At 37.6% G+C, this 19824-nt stretch overlaps 5 protein-coding genes across 5 annotated transcripts; 2 read left to right on the top strand and 3 right to left on the bottom strand. All coding sequences in view use genetic code 12, as the record gives it.

The window, feature by feature from the left end:
* Positions 1 to 2114: 2114 nt before the first annotated feature.
* Positions 2115 to 4421, bottom strand: SEC23 (GTPase-activating protein S23; the record flags this gene model as incomplete). Its single annotated transcript, XM_001523066.1, has 1 exon — positions 2115 to 4421. The coding sequence occupies one exon, from the start codon at positions 4419 to 4421 to the stop codon at positions 2115 to 2117; it is 2307 nt and encodes a 768-aa protein (XP_001523116.1).
* Positions 4422 to 4907: 486 nt separating this feature from the next.
* PHO4 (phosphate-sensing transcription factor) lies at positions 4908 to 7625 on the bottom strand (the record flags this gene model as incomplete). The annotated part of the gene is made up of 1 exon (XM_001523065.1): positions 4908 to 7625. The coding sequence occupies one exon, from the start codon at positions 7623 to 7625 to the stop codon at positions 4908 to 4910; it is 2718 nt and encodes a 905-aa protein (XP_001523115.2).
* A 3392-nt stretch (positions 7626 to 11017) lies between these two features.
* Positions 11018 to 12124, top strand: PVL30_004417 (uncharacterized protein; the record flags this gene model as incomplete). Its single annotated transcript, XM_001523064.1, has 1 exon — positions 11018 to 12124. One exon carries the CDS (start codon positions 11018 to 11020, stop codon positions 12122 to 12124), a length of 1107 nt encoding a protein of 368 aa, XP_001523114.2.
* An 853-nt stretch (positions 12125 to 12977) lies between these two features.
* Positions 12978 to 15044, bottom strand: LYS4 (mitochondrial Homoaconitase; the record flags this gene model as incomplete). The annotated part of the gene is made up of 1 exon (XM_001523063.1): positions 12978 to 15044. The coding sequence occupies one exon, from the start codon at positions 15042 to 15044 to the stop codon at positions 12978 to 12980; it is 2067 nt and encodes a 688-aa protein (XP_001523113.2).
* A 1020-nt stretch (positions 15045 to 16064) lies between these two features.
* Positions 16065 to 19721, top strand: PVL30_004415 (uncharacterized protein; the record flags this gene model as incomplete). The annotated part of the gene is made up of 1 exon (XM_001523062.1): positions 16065 to 19721. One exon carries the CDS (start codon positions 16065 to 16067, stop codon positions 19719 to 19721), a length of 3657 nt encoding a protein of 1218 aa, XP_001523112.2.
* Between the last annotated feature and the right edge of the window lie 103 nt (positions 19722 to 19824).

Raw genomic sequence — 19824 nt, 5'->3', positions numbered from 1 at the left:
CAATAAACTCATCTTCTCCTTGACTATGCTCAGCTGCCTAATGATGTAATAAGCATCAGTGAAACTCCTGTATCTGATAAGAAACAATTAGAAGTGTTAATCAAAAGTGTTAAAGCATGGTACAGGAGAGAGAGAAAGAGAGAGAAAGGGAAGTTAAGGCGGCGCGTGTCTCACACACTCTCTCTTTGTGTGTGTGTGTGTGTAGAAGAAAGTGGGCGGATGGAAGATCAGTCGTCATATAAGCCTTGAAAGATAAGAGGACATCTCCGATGTTTTGTTATCTGGAAACCAAAAGTATTCAATTTTTCAATTTCAATTTCAATTTCAAAAAAAAAAATAAAAAGTTTTTCTTAATTTTTTTTTCTCTCTTTTCTGCGCATGCACAGCAACATATTCTATCCAAGAACTTTGTCCTTGCCCAGTCATAGCCAAAAGAAAAAGAAGGAGGAGGAGGAGGAGGAGGAGGAGAAGAAAAAGAAAGCCTTTAGTACTGTTGGTGTTAATAGTTTAAACAATAGTGTCAGCGCAATGGTTATCAGCTGGGAGTCACACGTCATCTTATTTAGAGCAAAGAGCAAAGAAACAAAGGAAATTAAAGCTTTCTCTTTCTCTTTCTCTTTCTCTTTTTTTCTTCTTTAAAGCTAATGCTCAAATGCATTGTCCTCAACCCCCTCCTCATGTACACCCTTTGCATTGTTGCTGACACTATTGAATTGAGGAGAAAGAGGGGCATTTCCATGACTAAATTGCTGTGCCGTCGAACCTGGTGCAAAGTCAACGACACAGAACAAAGCAAAACAAAGACAAAGACAAAGACGAAAAAAAAAGAGAGAGAGAGAGAATTAAATTAAAATAAATTAAAATAAATTTTTATTTTTTTCGTTTTCCCAAACAAAGAAATTCCGTTGAGGAAGCAAAAAAGGTTATCATCTAAACGACATGAAGAATTGACAAAATAAAGCAAAACAGAACAATAAGAAGTAATGATCTCAAATGCCCTTCTGCTTTTGATGAGAATACTCTTTGAAGAATCTAGTCTTAGAGCGTTCAATACGAGCGGTCCAGGTTAAGGATTTGACCGAGATTCTACAATACATTTTGTAACAGTAACATCTTGCTTTATCAGTAGTAGTTTCTGTTATTAGTATAGTGTATACTAATTATATTTACTTTTTTTCTATAATGTATCTATGTCTTTTTTACTCTTGTTTTCTTGATTCATTTTGTTTTGTTTTTGCTCCCTTATACTAAAATTTCACTTAAAACAGCTGTCCCATTTGTTGTCCCACTTGTTGTCCCATCTTTCACCCCATTTAACCGCTTTGTTGCTTAAGGTATATTGGCTTTTCTTATCAAAGATCAAAAGCTGCGAAATTCCCATTTGTAATTGGCTAGCTCGTGACGCACTATAATTACACAAAAAACAAAGTCTCACGGCGATATCCGAAACTAGTTACAAAACCTAAACCTAACAATTAACTTGATGAAGAATAAATATTATTGGAGAGATTTGGGGAAAAAAAACTGAGAAGAATTGAGGAGAATTGAGGAGAATTGGAGAGAGATATGGGTAAATTTTTGGCTGAAGACTGGGAAACATTGAAGAAGTTGAAAGGAATTATTAGGATCAAAGGGAGTAGTAGAGGCTCTTTTAGGTAATGAAGGGACCTATTTCTTCTTCTTCTTTTACTATATTTTTTATTTTTCATTATTTTTTATTTTATTTTTTAAATATTTCGGGCCATGGCGTCGTAAAATCTTTATCTTGACTATCAGGCTCTATATTTTATCTTAGCACGCGAGCTGGGTGCACAAGATACTAAGCCCAGAGTTTTCCCTAATTTACCAATTTCTCTCAAAAGTAGACGATTATACAATTTAGCCATAAAGTCTTGTTATCAACACTTATATTCTTTATCGTATATCATATTCTCCTTCTCTTTTAGTTTCAATTTTAATTTTATTTAATTTTTATTTCATTTCATCCTTTTGTTTTATTTTGTATACACCATCTATACTTTACACGCCATCTCTTCCAAATTTTTTTCATCTTTTTTTTTTTGGCTTCTCCTTCCTCTTCTTCTTCTTCTTCTTCTTCTTCTTCTCGTCCCCTATTAGCTTGAGCCACTAACAACTAGTTTTTGCAAATGGCTCATAAACACTTGTAAACTAACATCATCAGTCAAAACAATCGCACCCCCAGCACCACCCATTCCTGGCCCACCAATCATCTCATTTGTGTTGTATGTGACACTAGGATTCAATTTGGAATACAAAAACCTAGCTTGTGATCCACCCTCCTCAGTATCAATAAACCTTGGTAAGGGGTATCTATCCGCAAGCAACTCTGCCGCCTCTTGTTTAGGCTCATCAAGCAATTGCTTGAAATTGGCATACTCCTCTTGCTCTTGGTACTTGGCCTTACGCCAGGCCGAAATTGTTTTACCGTGGAAAATCAAAATATGGAAAAAAGTGTCAAGAAGTAAGATTCTATCATCCTTGATCGAAACAGAGTCCAAAAGTACAGCTTCTGGTTCTCCATCCAAGGTAAATGACGTCAATGTAGGTTGGATCATAATGAGCGAGTTATTGGCATCCTCTGTGAGTAACACATGTCTATAGAAGGCTGTTTCGTCAGGTGAGTTATTGAACACTTGTAAGAATTGAGATCTTCGCAAATAGTAAATAAATTGCGGATACAACTGGAACTGTGGTCCCAACCGGAAACTCTCTTCTTGATCTTTTCTATAATCAGCAAATTTCTGACAGAGACGTATAAGCATACGATCAACCCATCTAAGCACATCGGCACCATCATCCTGCTCCGATTTAAATATAGTCACACGTGCCATAATCACTGCCGCAGCTTCCTGGTCAAATGAATTGGTCAATGATTGCTCATCCGATGTAAGGTAATTAGAAACTGTAGTAACTCTAATTCTATAAGTACCGCTCGAATGTTGGTAGTGCGTGATAAACTGGATATAACTTTGCGCCGTGGGTGGAAGTTGTTGCGTGTTTGCAACATCGAAAAACACAGCATAAGTATGTCTTGGCGAGGTCGAACAAAGTCTATAATGCGACGAGCCACCAATTCCTAGTTCATTTTCAGAAACATTAGAGGTCTTGACACCCAAAGAAGAAGCATTACCAATTAATCCACTAACCTTTAATTCCTTCGAGGTTCTGATTTCAAAAGTACCATTAAATCCCATAAGCAAGTACCCTTCTTCATCCTTGTTGAACAATCTCAAAAATGATCTCTTGAAAATCGAGGTAGTGAACGCATCGGAAAGCAACATAGTACCACCAGTGTTATTGCACAAGTTTTTCATTTCCAACAAACCAATCTGGTCATAACAACCAGCAAAGATATCAACAGTATGACAGTTCTTGACTGCCTTTGCAGCCAATGCATCGTAAAACTTGGCAGCTTTCTTGAAATGCTTAGCATTATCCTTGTCAATATCCGAGTGCGATCTAATTGGCTCTTTCAATTGATTACCCACAATCAATCCCGGGTTCAACGTACCTGGGCCTGCAGCAAATAACATAACCCTTGCACCAAAACCAGGAAAGGTTAAGCCTAAAAGACTAATCGCAACATTTAAAGCGGAACCAGTTGATCTTAATGGTCTTGCACCATTGGCAACTGCCCATGGATCTCTATTCAACCCTTCCAAAAGTGAAGTCAATTGAAACTCAACATCCTCCAAGGGCAAAAAGAATCTAGTAAGTGAGTTTGCCAATTGTTGTTGCTGTTGCAATGGCTGCTGCTGCTGCTGCTGTTGTTGTTGTTGGTTCAACACTGGTGCCACGGGTCTGTTTAGCATATCACTAATTTGTTTATCGGTGTATTCCTTGTCACCACGAAAAATATAGCTCTTGTTAATTTTTTCTGATCCCAAATCGTGTACTTGAACCATAGTTCCATAAGTGATCAACCCAACCAATGCATTTGGTGGCAAGTAGTTAAAACTGACAATGACATCCTCAATCAATGCTTTCAAATTTTCTTCATCTTGACACAAATCAATCACAAAAGTGAAAATTGGTGGATTTTGAACTGGTCTAGCAGTAATATACTCGACTGTGGAGCTAGTGTTTTGCAATTCCAATGGTAAATTCTCCGCATTAATACCATGGTAATGAGCAGGCAAGGAGTTTCTACCTTGACAAAGTGGACATCTCCAGAACCCATTTGGATCAACTGCACAGTATGGGTTCAAAATAGATTTACATGATTGGTTGGAACAGTAAACGGGATCGTATGCAGCAATGGGGAGATCTTCGCGTTGTTTTAAAGGTGTATACAAAGCACCTGTGGGGACAACAATCTTGCCAGCCTCAGCTTTTGTTGAGGGAAACGCATTCCAAGCAAATCTGACACCATTGATGTCTTCCGCCTCTTCAAAGTTCATAGTTGAAAGTGTAGAGCAAGATCTGATGGTGGTATTGGTGGTAGTGGCAGTATAGCTGAATGTGAGTGTAAATGTGAATGTGGATTCAAAGGATCAAAGTTGGTAGTTGGTGGTTGGTGGAGAGGGCCAGTAAACGGTGAAAATGTATTTTGTGTGTTGTGTTGTGTTATGTTGTCGTTGTGTGTGTGTGTGTGTGTGTGCGTGTCAGTTTTTCATTTCGTTTCTTTTATGTTTTTTTTTTTTTTTTTTTTTTTTGCTTTTTCGACTTGTTGTCAACTTTCTACAAGCGCAATGAAAAAACTCAAGTCTCGAAATTGAGTGCTACCAATATCAACCATCAATACTTCAATTCAATTCAATTCAATTCAATCGAAATAAATCAAATTCAGTTTAGTACTTCCAAACATTTGTTTTTTACTTGAAAAAAAGCTATGGTTCAACTTACATTGCAATAACAATTTAAACTTACATCTCTATATCTACTATTTAATTCCGGTCTTTCTCAACTTTCACACTCTCCTCCACTTTTTCGGTCACTTCTAGATCCTCGTCAATATTCTCATCTTCATCCACGTTCTTATCATCCTTCTTACCATCATTCTTACTGCTATTGTTATTATTATTATTCTTCTTCTTCTCTCTTTCTTTGGTTGTATCCTCTTCCCACTTGTTTTCTTCCTGTTTCCCTCTTCTTTCGCCCAGATTACCCTTTGTCAACTCGTCAATTTCCCCCAACAAGAAAGTAATATACTTAGAGGCCAACTCTACTGTTGTTGCCTTGGAAGGAATAGCCACTTCATCGTGATACGCTTGCGGTATCAATGCCGTCAATTCGGCAATTGCAACATTCATCCTATTTCTCCGACCTTGCTCAGCAATCTTATGTGATGCCTTTTTAGAAGCGAGCTTCTCTGGTTTCTTTGTAAACTTTGGAGATGATGTCGTGGAACTGGCCAGTGACGAAGATGACATAGATCTATGTTTTGATGTTGACGATTTACGAGACACTGATTTTGGCTTTTTGATGCTTGATTTACGCAGCATTGAGTTTTTCGAAATATCGCCAACATTATCAGCACTAGCTTTCCCGTCACTACCGTCGAAATCTTTTGTATCATAATTATGATTATTATTATTAATATTATCATCATACCCGTCTTCTTCTGCTTCTTCTGCTCCTTCTTCTTCTTGATCGTTTCTATAATTTTTATTCTTTTTATTTTTGTTATTTTTGTTATTTTTGGGATTATTGTTAAGCTCCTCTTCGGCTAATTTACCCATTGTGAACCCCATGAGTGGCGTTTTATTTACTGTAATTGGTCTTCCACTTGGTGGAAGCATGGTGCTATCGTGTTGTTGCACATTATCAACAGAAGCCTCTGGTAATTTTTGCATTCCATTGTTGTACGATGAAGAATTGCTCAAACGTGGCTTTACTGAGGGCGAAGTATAACTTTTGTTTACTGCATTCAAAACAGGAGTACTATGAGGAGTTCTTCGCTTTGTAGATTTCTGTTCCTCTGTTGAGGCTGGCGCATACATTGAACTTGACGTTCTTCTCTTATCATTACCAACACTATTGGTATTGGGGTTTGTTGTTGTTGTTGTTGTTGTTGTTATTGCTGTTGAAGAAGAAGTAGAAGAAGAAGATGGTTGTTGGGCATTCAATGCTGGAGATGTCAATGGCTCGAAATTAATATGCGCAGGTGCTTGCCCCGTAGCTGCTCTTTCTAATGGCGTGATGGCTGGACTCACGAGTGGTGTAAACACTGCTTCAGGCCGTACATGTTGTGGTGGATCCAGTATAGAGTTGCGTATTGTCGTAAATACTCTATTTTCAGAAGTTTGTTTGTGATACAAATGTTGATGATTGAACAGCTTCTCATTCTGCCCGGGTAGGACAGGAGATTCAAATTCATGGCTTTGATTTCGGCTTTGGCTTTGGCTTTGGCCAGTGTGACCTTGCTCATGTCCATGAATACCAGAAGCCATCTCAGCTTTTCGTATCTGGTTTATAGCTAAAAGAGCCGGCGTTTGTTCAGTGGGCACATTGGGAGGAAAGGCGGACGACGAAGAAGTCGTTTCGTTGTGGGTCTCGTCAAAGTTGAAATCCTCGGGAATAAGAAAATTTAAATTGTCCAATGAAAATTCATATGGCTGCGGTTGTTGTTGTTGATGTTGTTGGAGGGGGAGGTGCTGGTTTTGATGATAATGTTGTTGTTGTTGTGGTTGTTGTTGTTGTTGTTGTTGCAATGAACTGGGATCGGGTTGAAATTGCAGATTACCTTGCAGATGGTGAGCTTGTTGGGAAAGTGGACGTTGTTGCAGGTATTCTTGCAGGTGTTGATGTTGATTGTATGAAATTTCGCTTGGTGTACTGTGGTTCAGTTTACTTCCTTCTCTTGAATAATCTATTTCCTTAAATGGTGTGCTTTTTTTTGATAGAATCTCATGTCGTGTAAATTGTTGTGGGCGGTACACCTCTCGTTGTTGCTGATGAAGAAGAAGATGTTGATCTGCTGCTGTTGTTAATGACTGCTGCTGCTGCTGCTGCTGCTGTTGTTGCTGTTGTTGTTGCTGCTGCTGTTGCTGTTGTACTCGATGTTGTTGCAGTTGAAGTTGTAGAGGATGCTGTTGATGCAGAATTGCATCTAAATGAAAGGGAGTACTTCCTTGACTTGGTCCTACGCTACCATTACCACCGTCATGTATATTATACAGCAGCTCATGATCGTAAAGATTCTGCTCGAGTTGTTGTAAAAATAGTTGTTCTGATTCACTGTAGGTACCAGGGTTAGATCCTACCAGCAGTATCTGACCACCAGCTCCTACCTGTTGTTGTTGCTGTTGCTGCTGTTGCTGCTGTTGCTGCTGTTGCTGTTGTTGCTGTTGTGGAGTGAATTGCAAGTTGGCATTTAAATAATTCCCATTGCTGTTGCCGCTATTGTTGACAATATTGTTGTTGTTGTTGTTGTTGGTAATTTGAGCGGCTGGCGTGGAGTGATTAGATGCAGAGTGAACACTGTGATGAGCCGAGTTTATCGATTGGGTCTCTATTTCAGGAAAAAATGGCGATTTTCCCAGCACCTGTCCAGTATTAATGTTAATGTCATTAGCCTGACTTTGAATTTGGAGGTGAGGTGGAAGCTGCTGAATTTGTTGATTATCTGGTGAAAAAGTTGAGTTCCAAGCGTGCAGTTCCATGGCGTAATATCTATTGGACCTTTTCTTTTCTTTATATATATATGGGGTGCCACTTTAGAGATATCTGAGCGTAGGAAAAAAAAAAACCTTTTCTATTTCCAGACTGGTGTAAACTAGTTTTGTTTTGAAGCCTTTTGCAACTGAAGACGTTCACTATTCTTTTTCTTATTATAATTCTAAGGATTTGCACTTTCAAACTCAAGAAACTTGTGCTTTGAATTGTGAAAAAAAAAAGTGTTGATATTGGGTTTGTTTTGTTGTTGTTGTTGTTGTTGATGTTGTTCTAAACCAATTTGTACACTCAGACTTTGCTTAACAAGTAAAAGCTCTGTATCAAGCAAAATGTTCAATGGTAATTCAATGATTGTTTTCGACAATGATTTGAGTGGAAGTGGCTATGGTTTTCAAGATTTATTACGTTAATTAAAAGCTTAGAAATGTCAAAAAAAAAAGGGAAGAAAAAAAAAATATGTACATATAATATTTACTGAATTCAGATTAATTTTTGATCCTTTTGTGTTTTTGACGCACACGCTTACGCACTAAACCACCTACTTTCAGTTCATTTTCTTTCTTTCTCCCTCAATTCAACCCCCCTCCCTTCCCCCCCCCCCCCCCCCCCCATCACCATTTTTCTCCAAAAGAGTCAAAAAAAAGAGAAAAAATTTTTTGGTTTTTGTTTTATGTTTCTGTTTCTGTTTCAGTTTCCGTTTTTACCAGCCCAGTTCATTGGTGCCTTGATTTTTTTTTCCTGCACTTTAACTGGATAGAGTAGCCTGACTAGTATGAATTTGGATTGCAGTCATACTAAAAGCGTACAAATTCCATATAGCCATCTGTGAAAAAATATCCGTACAACAATCATACAGAGACATCCTTTGCAATAGTGCGTCTTCCAAGACCCATTTTGTCCTATCACAAGATGCTTATTCGTTGAAGAAAATCATATATATAAATACAATGAATGGAAAAAAAAAATTATTTCTCACTGAAACTCATTCTTTTCTCTGTTTCTCTTCCTTTCCCTCTTCCTCTGTCCAATATCCGCTTCCATGTCTTTTCGAAAGAAAATAGTCTTTCGCTAAGATGTTTATGTTGTTGAAGTTGGTTGAACAATTATTGGCAAAAAACAAAGGCCCCACGTGTGCCATCTCTCACAAAAACTAGCTGGTAGCGTCCCCACAAACACATTCTGCGCAGGTACAGCGGGTTTTTTCTTTCTGCTTTACAAAGTCATATTTATTATTTATTCTACGAGCCGCACACTTTTGCTACTCTCTGTATTTTTCTATATAGCACGTGACCCAGTAACTATTTACAAATGAGTCGTCTGCGTTGTTGTATGGTCTGCCCACCTAGTCCAGTCAAGTCCAATCCATGCAGTCCACAATATAGAATAACAAATACAGTTTCTTGGTGCATAAACATATCAACAGTTTTTTTTTCTTTTTTCAATTAGCAAAACCATACAGGAATAAGAATACAAAATTGAAAATATGTTATCTTCTTTCGTGTTAAATTGGTTTCTCCAACTAAGCATAGTAAGTTTTTCGTTTAGTTCTCACTTAAAAAAAAAAAAATTAATAAAAAAAAAATAATTTGGAAAAATTCTAGCAACATATTGCTTACCAAAACTTAACAAAAGTTTAATAGGATACAATCATTAGATGTTTTCAATGAAAAGTTTATTAATCAACTATAATGTCATAATGAGAGATTATAGTTTTTTTTTGTTTCCAAACTAATCTGGCATCGAGACATACAGCAATTTTACAAGTAACAACATTGATAACCAAGAGTCTCATACTTTGGGTCACAAATCACGTGACAACATCTTTCTATTTTTTTTTTCTTTTTTTCTTTATTTTTGTCTTAATTTATTTTATTTTCTTCTGGGAAGTTGGTTCTTGAGATTACGTTGTGCAACTGGATTTCCCACACCAACAACACCACCATATCTCCACAATTTTCACATATTGTCAAGAAACCCATTGATCTATGTATACTTAAGAGTACCAAACTATTAGGTATTGCAAATATATTCAAAATACAAAAAAAGATTTTTTTGGTTTTGTAATGTCGCCAAAACAATAAAAAAAGAAGGGAAAAGAAAAACAAAGACAAGAACAAAGAAAAAAACAAAAAAAATACAAAGAAAAAATATTGTATTGGGTAGCTACATATTATGACAGATTCTTGCATTTATAATACACTTGATGACCACCACCAGCACTGGTTGGACCAAGTGAAAAAGAAATGGTCTTATATAATAAGCAAATACTAACATCCATTAGCTTCAAAATCCAAGTGGTGGTATAATATTGAGAAACACGTAACTGAATATTATTATACTATCCATTAAACCAAAAAAGAATTCTGGGTGTTGCTCCAAATAATAGTTGGGAATGCTGATGTGTTTTGTTTTTCTTTACTTGGAGATATGAATATTTTATTTTTTTTTACATTTACTTTATTTCGTGCTTATTTACTAACTTGTTTATTTCTTTCTTTCTTTCTTTCTTTGTTTCTTTGTTTCTTTTCTCTAATTCTCCTGCTTTTCCTCAAGTTTTTAGTAATCTGTCTAATTGTGGGGACATTTTCCCAGAAACAATTGGCTAATCTTTGCTTTGTTTTCTTCTTTTTCTTTTTCTTTAGGAGTTGTCTGATGGCGAGGTCTTCTTTATTATATAAACAAGGCCACATCCGCCTCTCAAGTTGGTCTTGCACCTACGTGTTCCTTTGTCTTATTTTTTTTCTTTCTATCCTCATTTCAATTTCACTTTCACTTTCACTTTCTTCTTTTAGATTTCGGTATCGATCGAGCGATATAATAACCAACCTCCAAATTAAGCACTATAGTAAACTATAAACACCCATATTACAAGAATCACATCTTCAATAACATCTACAGCAACAACAACAACAACAACAACAACAACAACAACAACAATACCAACATTATATATATCTGAACATATCCAGAAATCACTTTCAAATCACCACGTATACTGTAGCTATACAAATACCTTCCCAAAACATTCAAAAAAAAGAGCCAACTTAATTTGCGTTTACTTCGGCATCCGTTTTCTTTATCATAATTCCAGCCGCACTCTATTTTAAAAAATTAAAATAAAATAAAATAAATTAAAATAAAATTAAATTATATAAATCTTTTGTCGGCCCGCCAAAACAAATAGAGTTATCAATCCGTTCAATAAATCCGTTTCATTCCAAGTTTACAGATACTGATAAGAAAGGTTAAATAATATCTAAAAGAACAACAACCAGAAAACCTACAACTATAACCGAATAATATCAAACACAGTGGACAAAACAAAAAAAACAAAACAAAACAAAACAAAACAAAAAGAAGGAACTAATTTTAACAAGCCATGCCTAGCAATTTGAATGGATTGCAGTATCCACATATACAAAACACGCACCAGCACAATTACTTCCCACACACCTCGTCTACTCCGACATCAGGTGCAACTACAACCTCTTCGTCATCATCATTACATCAAAACACCGTACCTGCAACTGTTGGAAATAATGCAGATTTTCGGCTAGACCAAGGCGAGCAAAATCGAAGCAATAATATCAACAACAACAGTAACAACAGTAACAGTAACAGCGGTAACAGAAACAACAGTTTTAATAATACTAATAGCAACAACAACAACAACAACAACGGCATTAGCAGCAACAGCAGTAGAATCAATAGTAACAGTAGCACAAACAAGAGCAGCATTCTTAGCAACAACAGCAATATCAACAACAATAGTAGCAGCAGCAGTATCAGTATCAACAATAACGGAATGGCTAACGGCATCAACACCAATCATCTTTCAGGCTCAGCAACAATTGTGCCGCAAATGATCTCAGGGACAGGTTCAACTCCGCACACACAAACATTTGCAATCGACTCTCAGATAGGCTCGAAATTCACAAATACGGACCTTCAAATCTTGCGACAACTCCTCGTTGCTGGCGAAAAACATAAATGGAAACAAATCACTAAAGAGATCAATAGTCTGAGTAACCACAGTAATCATGTCATGGCCGCATTGACCAAAAAGCAACAAATCCTAAGTGCAAAAAGCTCTCCATTGCAACATCAGCACCAACATCCTTTTGCTTATGGAGTAATGGGTAACCCAGCAGATGGAACCGTTAATCCAAGAGCAGGAGGACTTCCTCCACCAGACTTGTCACAATCTCCACCAGGAACAGCAGCTGCACAAGCAGCAGCCGCAGCCGCAGCCGCCGCAGTTGCTGCCGCAGCAACAGGTGCCAATGGAATTAATTCTCCAATACCATTGAAAAACGTGAGTCCTACATTTGTCATTAAACAATATCAGCAACTATTGGGATTCCCCAACAATTCGCTCTATTTTGGCACTTTGGCATCAAGTTTGCCATATGTGGTTGCGGAAAAAGGATGGAGTGATATTGACCAAAGTGCTTATGACTATCAATTCCACACCGAGGATGATTGAATGTGGGATGAGAGATACATAAAGTTTCAATTTAAAAACAAATAGAAAGAATAAATATCCTTAAAGGCAAGAAAAAAACAAAAACAAAAATTGGATATAAAGTTAGGAAGGGCTGTAATTGAAACATTACCGAGAATGACACGGGAGATGATAATTGATTCGGACTAATATTGAAAAGTGCTTCGGCGCCTGCAACCCAGTTTGGATGTTTAGCCTAAACAAAGCCAAAACGACGAAACGCTGAAATGACAAAATTACGAGACCTTGAAATAACCTGCTTGAGCAAAAAAAAGTAGGAAGCATCAATGACTTTTAGTGCTATAAAAGATTGGAAAACGAAGGAAAAAACGAAAAAGAAAACAAATGAAACAATATTGTTCAACACATTAATCAAGCTCTTACTTTAATCTGGTAATTGTTCATTTTTGTTTTTGTTTTTGCTTTTGTTTTCTTTTTTGTTTTAGGTGTGCCTCTGTTTGTCGCTTCCCTCCCCCGACCCCTTGCTTCCACTGGTGCAAGCCTCCGATCATTTACTATAAGAAACATTATTTGTAACAATATAGCCTACTAGGTGGACTAGATTATTTGCACTTCAGCTGTACTCTTTGGTATTTGATAACCACCATTTTTTCATGCTCATACTAAAGTATCAATCTTATGTCCAATAAATAAATAAAAATGAATAGTTCTAAAAAACAGAAAAAATAGAAAAAAGAAAGGCAGTCTACACTACTGATAATAACATTATATGCAATTAATAAATATATTTAGCCTAATAAATATTTAGTCTATCTTCTTGTCTTTCAAAGTATACTAGAATTCACAGAATTCGGTTTTTTATTACATCCTGCGTTTATTGATTCTCCTTTTTCAATTCGGCCTTGACCCATCCTTCTAATCCACCTTTGACAATGATATCCTGTAAATTGGTTCCCAACTCACCGACTTTTTGCTTCAAGATTACGTTGGCATCAGAGTCAGCAACAGTAACCGTGGCAGTGGTCACATCCCACTTTAAGAACCATCCAGTACGGATCGTCAATTCATTGCTTCCTTGGTATTTCTCTCTCAATTTATTAATCAAGTCTGGGATTTCCAAAGTCAACAATGCATTATTTATAGCATTTCTACTAAAAATGTTTCCAAATGATCCTGCTACAACAAGTTTCATTCCACGGGCCAAGATACATGTTGCAGCTTGTTCTCTAGAAGAACCGGTACCAAAGTTGTATCCAGAAATGATAATGTCATCTGAGCGGGTCTTGGTCTTGAACTCAGGATCGTAATTCTCCATGCACACCTCAGCCATTTGTTCTTTGGAAATATCATCTTGGTAAGTGTATTTCCCTGGATAGATTCCATCAGTGTTGATATTGTCTGCATTACAGAGAATAAGTTCACCTTCAATAGACTTGGGGAACCCTTCGAGAACATCGATAGCGCCCGAGGAAGCATCATCGGCGGCCGGTGCCAGGGAGTCCTCAATTTCAATAGATTTGACGATTTCGGGACTTGCATTGACTGGGGCACCATCAACTTCCTCAGGTGCACCAATACGACCCAAGATTGCAGATGCAGCCACAACTTCGGGAGAAGCAAGGTATGCAAGTGCATCCTTGGAACCCATTCTACCTTTAAAGTTTCTGTTTGTGGCACTGATTCCAACTTCTCCGTCTTTCAATAATCCTGAACCCAATCCGATACATGGACCACACCCAGCTGGGAGTGGCTTGGCGCCAGCATCCAAAATAGTTTGCCATGCACCCAAAGCTTCAGCATCCTTTTGAACAAGCGAAGAAGCAGCGGCAACGTAAAATTCAACATTTGGGTGAACTTTATGACCCTTAAGGATTCCAGCGGCAGCTTCAATATCAGACAACCTCGAGTTTGTACATGACACCAAGTATGCCTTATTGATGGCGATATTGTCTTGACTCAATTTGGTCAATGAATTTGAGATCTTGACAGAATTTGGTCCCGAAACGTATGGTGCCAATGTGGACAAGTCAATCACCAAATGCTTGGCATATTTTGCATCAGCATCGCTCTTGATTTGGTTTTGCATCAACTCGCCAACGGTTTTCTTGTTGATTCTTGGATGGTCAGGACCAACTCTCTCCAATCTCTGTTGATACCACTGGACTAATTTGTCATCAACAGGGAACAATCCACTCAATGCACCCCATTCAGTAGTCATGTTGGCAATGGTTAATCTGTAGTCAATGGATAATTGTTCAACACCATCTCCCACAAATTCGATAGCGTGGTTCAACACTTCGTCGTTGTTAAAGACACCACACAAAGCAACAATAATATCCTTACCAGTAACACCCTTGGCCAATTTACCTTTCAACTCCACTTTGGCAACAGGTGGGATCTGCCACCATGTTTGGCCGGTAGCCCATATCGATGCAGCATCAGTCCTCACAATTGGGGTTCCTAAACTAGCCACACCACCATAAGTATTACTATGCGAATCAGAAGCAACGGTCAAGTTACCTGGGAATGCGTAACCTTCTTCAATCATGATCTGGTGACCAATACCTCTTCCCGCTGGGTAAAAGTCAATACCTTGCAGCTTGGCGAATTTTGCAATATTCTCGTACTTCTTCAAGTTGGCCTCTGACTTATTCTGAACATCGTGGTCCAATGTATTTACAATCTGGCGGTTGTCCTTGACTTTTTTAGCTCCCAAACCCATAAACTTGGTGGCTACAGGCCACGAGTTGTCATGGGACATACAGTGCTGTGGCTTAATAGTCACATAATCACCACTATGGACAAGTTTTTGCTGAGAGCCATCTGCCGTAGCAGGAAGAATGGCAAATCTTTGCACAATTTTTTCTGTTAAATTTTGACCTTGCCTAAGGTGAGCCGGCGACGAAAAACACCGCACAGCATTAGAAAGTCTTCCTCTCATCTTGTGGATATGAAGATAAAAGTTTAAAAAAAAGGAAAAAAAGAAAGACTAGTGGGAAAAACAAACGGATTGAGTAAAGTATGCAGTTGTGTTTGTGGAAAAGATAAAGTTGAGTCTGGGATCTTTCTGAGTTCAAATAAAAGCAGTGGGAGTAAGAGGTTTTTGGGGTTTTGGAAATTTTGGAAATTTTGGAAAATTAAGAGATCTCAGCCAAAGGGTTGATGGTTAAGCGCGCTCATACTTCTCTTTTTTTTTTGGGTTGATGGTGGATCCTTTTTCGGTGAGTGAAAAATTGTGAAAAATTATGGGAAGAAGAAAAAAAAAAAAATAAAAAAATAAAAAAAACTTTACAGTGGAGAAAAAAAGAAAAGTTTGTATGCGTATGCGTATGGAAAGTAATATCCTGCATACAAGAGATAAGACGGCATTGCGGTACAGGAGAGATGAAGTTGAAAGAATGAGTCAGAGCACTTGCCGCGGCATTCATTGGAGGATTAGAGGAAGAAGAAGAAGAAGAATGATGATGATGATGATGGAGGAAATAAAAACTGTCTACTACACAAGGACATATATGCGGCTCAATTCTGCTTCTGCTTTGCTTTGCTTTGCTTTACTTTACTTTACTTTAAGTTCGTAGTGCTTTTTCTGATTTTGTTGTTGTTGTTGTTGTTATAGTAATTTAATTTCTTTGTCTAGTTAACTATGATGTGTAGAGTTCAACATCCATCCAATCAACTCACGTGACTATTATAATTTCTATCAGGTGATATATTGCACGTGCAGTTGAACATCAAATGTTTTTCCAGTTTTTAATAGTAAAAGTATTTCACGTCACTATAGAGGTGTGCGACACCTAAATGGACGCGGAATAAATCTCATTACGACCTCCAATACATCGTGATTGAAATATATAGGCCAAAAGCACATACAATTGGATTATCAACATTTCATATATATATATATATATATATATAAATTAATAATTATAAGGTATACATATACATCTACTGAACCAAACTCATGGGTGCGAAAGTGGGTTACTATGATCCATTCGGGGTCTGGCCCGAAGTGCAACAACACATACATCACCAATTACCATTTAAAAACACGCATGTACAGTTAGATGTCACTCAAACATACAAGACTATTAGCCAACTCCCAGTTCACTTTGTCGAAGAGGTACCGAAAACTAGCGACTACCATTCTACTGAGGAGGATGAAAGTATCAATAATTCCATATATACGCGGCTAATGTTTGTCAAATTCAACGATATTGATACCTACAGAGGCCAAGTGCGACCGTTGATCCGAGAATGGTTGAAGCATTTGGTGTTTCGAAATCGCAATTGCACATGGATGATTATATTTTACATTCCGCCAGAAGGAAAGGATCGACATAGCAATTTGATCAAAACCTCGCATTTCGATAAACTCAAGCTCGATTTTGGCGCACTGGGTAAGCAATTGGGAACAATATTACCAGGCGCAGAGGAGTTTCTAAAATTACCTGGAGAACGATGTTTCAAGTTAAAAGTAGGCCACGATGCTGATATTTGGAACGAGTTTGCTGCTCAACTAAAATCGCAACTCGTATCGGCTTTTTGTGAAAGATACTCTAAATACAAGACAGCTGTTCATGAGGGAAAATTCTCAAGCCAAATACTAGCAAAACTTAAAATGTACTATTTGTTTTGTGATATGTGTCTTTTACAGGAAGCACGTTTATGGAATACTAAATTAATTGACGACTTGCGTAGGGTGGCTCCTCAAGATGATTATGTCTTTCAGCATAAAGTGAAAAACATTCCACAGTCTCTTGATGATTTCAAACTTCAAACCATGTCAAATGAGCACAGTTTAAAAGAACAGTTGTTACAAGGAGAAAATATCGACTTGTTTGGATTGCGATGCTTACTCTTTACAAATGAAGGTAGTATATCCGAGAAACTTGCCGTGAGTGCATTTGAACAATCGCTACTTCCCACAGCATCGAAAGAAATTGCACACTTGTTCCAAATTTTGATTGTGTTTTTGAGGGATTTGGAGGTTGATTTTAGCCGCCACTACGAATTGGAATATGTGATTATACAACAGTATTTAGCATTGCCCATTGTGCGAGAATTGTTTGCATATGAGCCCCTGGACCCCAATGATGATAGTTTGGGACCGGCTTTTCTTGAACTAGTGGAAGTGATTGCAGAAATTAAGATGGCTAAACGCTTTATAATAACCAAGCTCGCAGAACGTAAAGGGTTCCATATCGAGGCATTGGAAAGTATTATACTTGACGAAGTCGATATAAATGAACTGCAATTACCCACGAATCTGATCAACTTTATCGCTTCATCACAAGAATTGCTGCAGATACTAAAAGACAAAGATTCATTTGTTCAGTATTTTGAAAGCATGACAGAGGAGATTATTGAAGATTTTGACAAGTGTGGCAGAGGTCGAACAGTTGATATCCTCTCGCTCGATTTGGCAGCTGTCAGTTATGAGAGAGGCGACTATGAAAGTTGCTTAGCCTCTTTGACTCATGAATACTATAATCGAAATGGCTGGGACTTGATTGGAGGTGCATTACTCGATATCTACTTGAAGTGCATGGAAAAATTAGGGCTTGGAAAGAAAAGAGAGACGCTCATTGCAAGTGCTGAGCTTTTCTCTAGATTGAATTCACTAGAGGTCTTTGGTTTCAATAAAAAAGCAAAGAAGCTTTATCAATCAATCTTGGAATTTGAATTTGACGATGGATTGGAGGGTAATGAAAAAGAAGGAGAAGAAGAAGAAGAAGAAGAAGAAGAAGAAGAAGAAGAAGAAGAAGAAGCAGGAGAAGTAAAAATTAAAGGACCAGTTAAGTTTGCTATACGAAAGTTTTTTCCTGTAATCAAAGTGAAGCCATTTGTTTATGCAGATGAAACAACCGACAAAAATATCTACAAAATATCTATCGAAGTTGTCAATCCTTTTCACATTGAGATCTCATTAAGCAAGATTAAGTTGACCTTGAGAAATGCTTTTGGCGAAAAAGTCTACTTTACATGCTTCAACAAAATTCTTTCAGCTTCCGCTGAATCCCAAACAATTGACTTAACAACAAGAAATATTGTATTTGGCGAGTTTGCTGTTGAAGATCTCACTTTGCATATGGGTAAAAACCTTGTTCTCAGCACAGTGTTTGACGCTCCAATTCTCGATACATCCTCACAAGTACCTCAAACAAGCTTGCAAGACCAGCTGCGTATCTTGATCTATCAAGATTGTCGCAAACTATATGGTCGCTTCCGATGTGCTACTCAGCGCAGTCTTTTAGAGAAATCGGTCTTGTTGAGTTTAACAAATGGAAAATGTGAGATTGATGCTTTGAAAGTTGTCATAACATCACCTGATGCCATTGTTGAGTTCCCAACATGTACGTTTCACACTGATGCTCTATCGCCGCAAGAGACCAAAACAATTAGTGTACAATTTAGAGCCCCCGAGAATCACAAGAGAATACATTTCCAAGCTCAATGCAGTTATCAAATCGAGCAAGAGACTTTTTCTTTTCAGATTTTGGAAACCATCGATATCTCACTTTGCATTTCCATTTCAGTGCAAGATGTGTTCAAGTCCGATCTTTTGTTTTCCAAATTCCAAGTAGGTACTGTTGATGGAAATGTTCCCATAAGGATATTATCGCATAGTCTTGAAAATGACAACTATGAAATACGCGGGGGATTGCAAGAATCTAGCGTTGTTGTTTATGATGAAAAGCCTGCATCTCTAATCTATCGTATACGACAAGCAACAGACGAACTTAAGAAACTTGCAAAGGAAGATCTTGGCTCACTCAAATTATCAGTAAAGTACAAAAGCATAAAGGAGGAAGCGGGAGAAGCTTTAGCGGGTCTTGTCAGACAGCATTTGGTTGAGCTCGACATGTTGAAATATTGGTTGCTTTTGCAGGATACAATTTTGCATCAAGCTCAGCTTAATTTGATACGATTTTCAACTTCAAACGTGGTCGAGATTACCAATAAACATAGTTTAATACTACTGGCAGAGCGTGTAATTGTGCTGCACGTAGATAGTGAGGCAACTCAAAAAACATTAATTGAACTATTGGAAACTATTACAGCCAAATCTGAAAAAATAGAGTCCAAAGGTTCTGATGGAAGCTTTGAAGTTCTCACTATTGATGTTTCAGTACCATCGCTCCAGTATCTCCATACTATTGAATTTCAAACTCCAGAAAAAGTTGTGATGGTTGGCGACCCTTTTCTTGTCAAACTCAGTATTGACTGCACAACAAGATGGAAAAATTCACAAGGAGCCAATAGCTTTACAAATGGGAGTACTAATATCAATAATGGAAGCGACTTTAGTATCAAAGATGAAAAACATGCTGATCTTGCCAATTTGGACTCATTTGTTCTTGAAATTGTTCAGACTAATGATTTCTTACTTGATGGAATGTCAAGTTGTGTCTTTAGCGTTTCTAACAGCGGATTTACGCATTTCGAATATGAGCTCACGCTTATACCTTTGACAGTAGGTAAAGTGAAATTTCCTAGAGTTAATGTGATACCTTTTGGTAAGACAGCAGATATTGCGTACTCGGATACGCATTTGATCAACGCACAAGAGGTGCTTACTGTTGTTCCATTTACTGAAGAGATTGCTCTTACGTTTTAGTAGTAAATAAACACACGAAAGCAAGTTGAAGGGATATATATTATATAGTTCCTTTTTGTTATTTTTGCAGTGTATATGGGTTGTAGCATGAAATTAGCATTTA

The sequence above is a fragment of the Lodderomyces elongisporus genome, chromosome 5 (assembly GCF_030384665.1).
Source record: "Lodderomyces elongisporus chromosome 5, complete sequence".
Lineage (NCBI taxonomy): Eukaryota > Fungi > Ascomycota > Pichiomycetes > Serinales > Debaryomycetaceae > Lodderomyces > Lodderomyces elongisporus.
The sequence above is the reverse complement of the archived record's forward strand: the minus strand, read 5'-3'. Positions and strand labels throughout refer to the sequence as shown.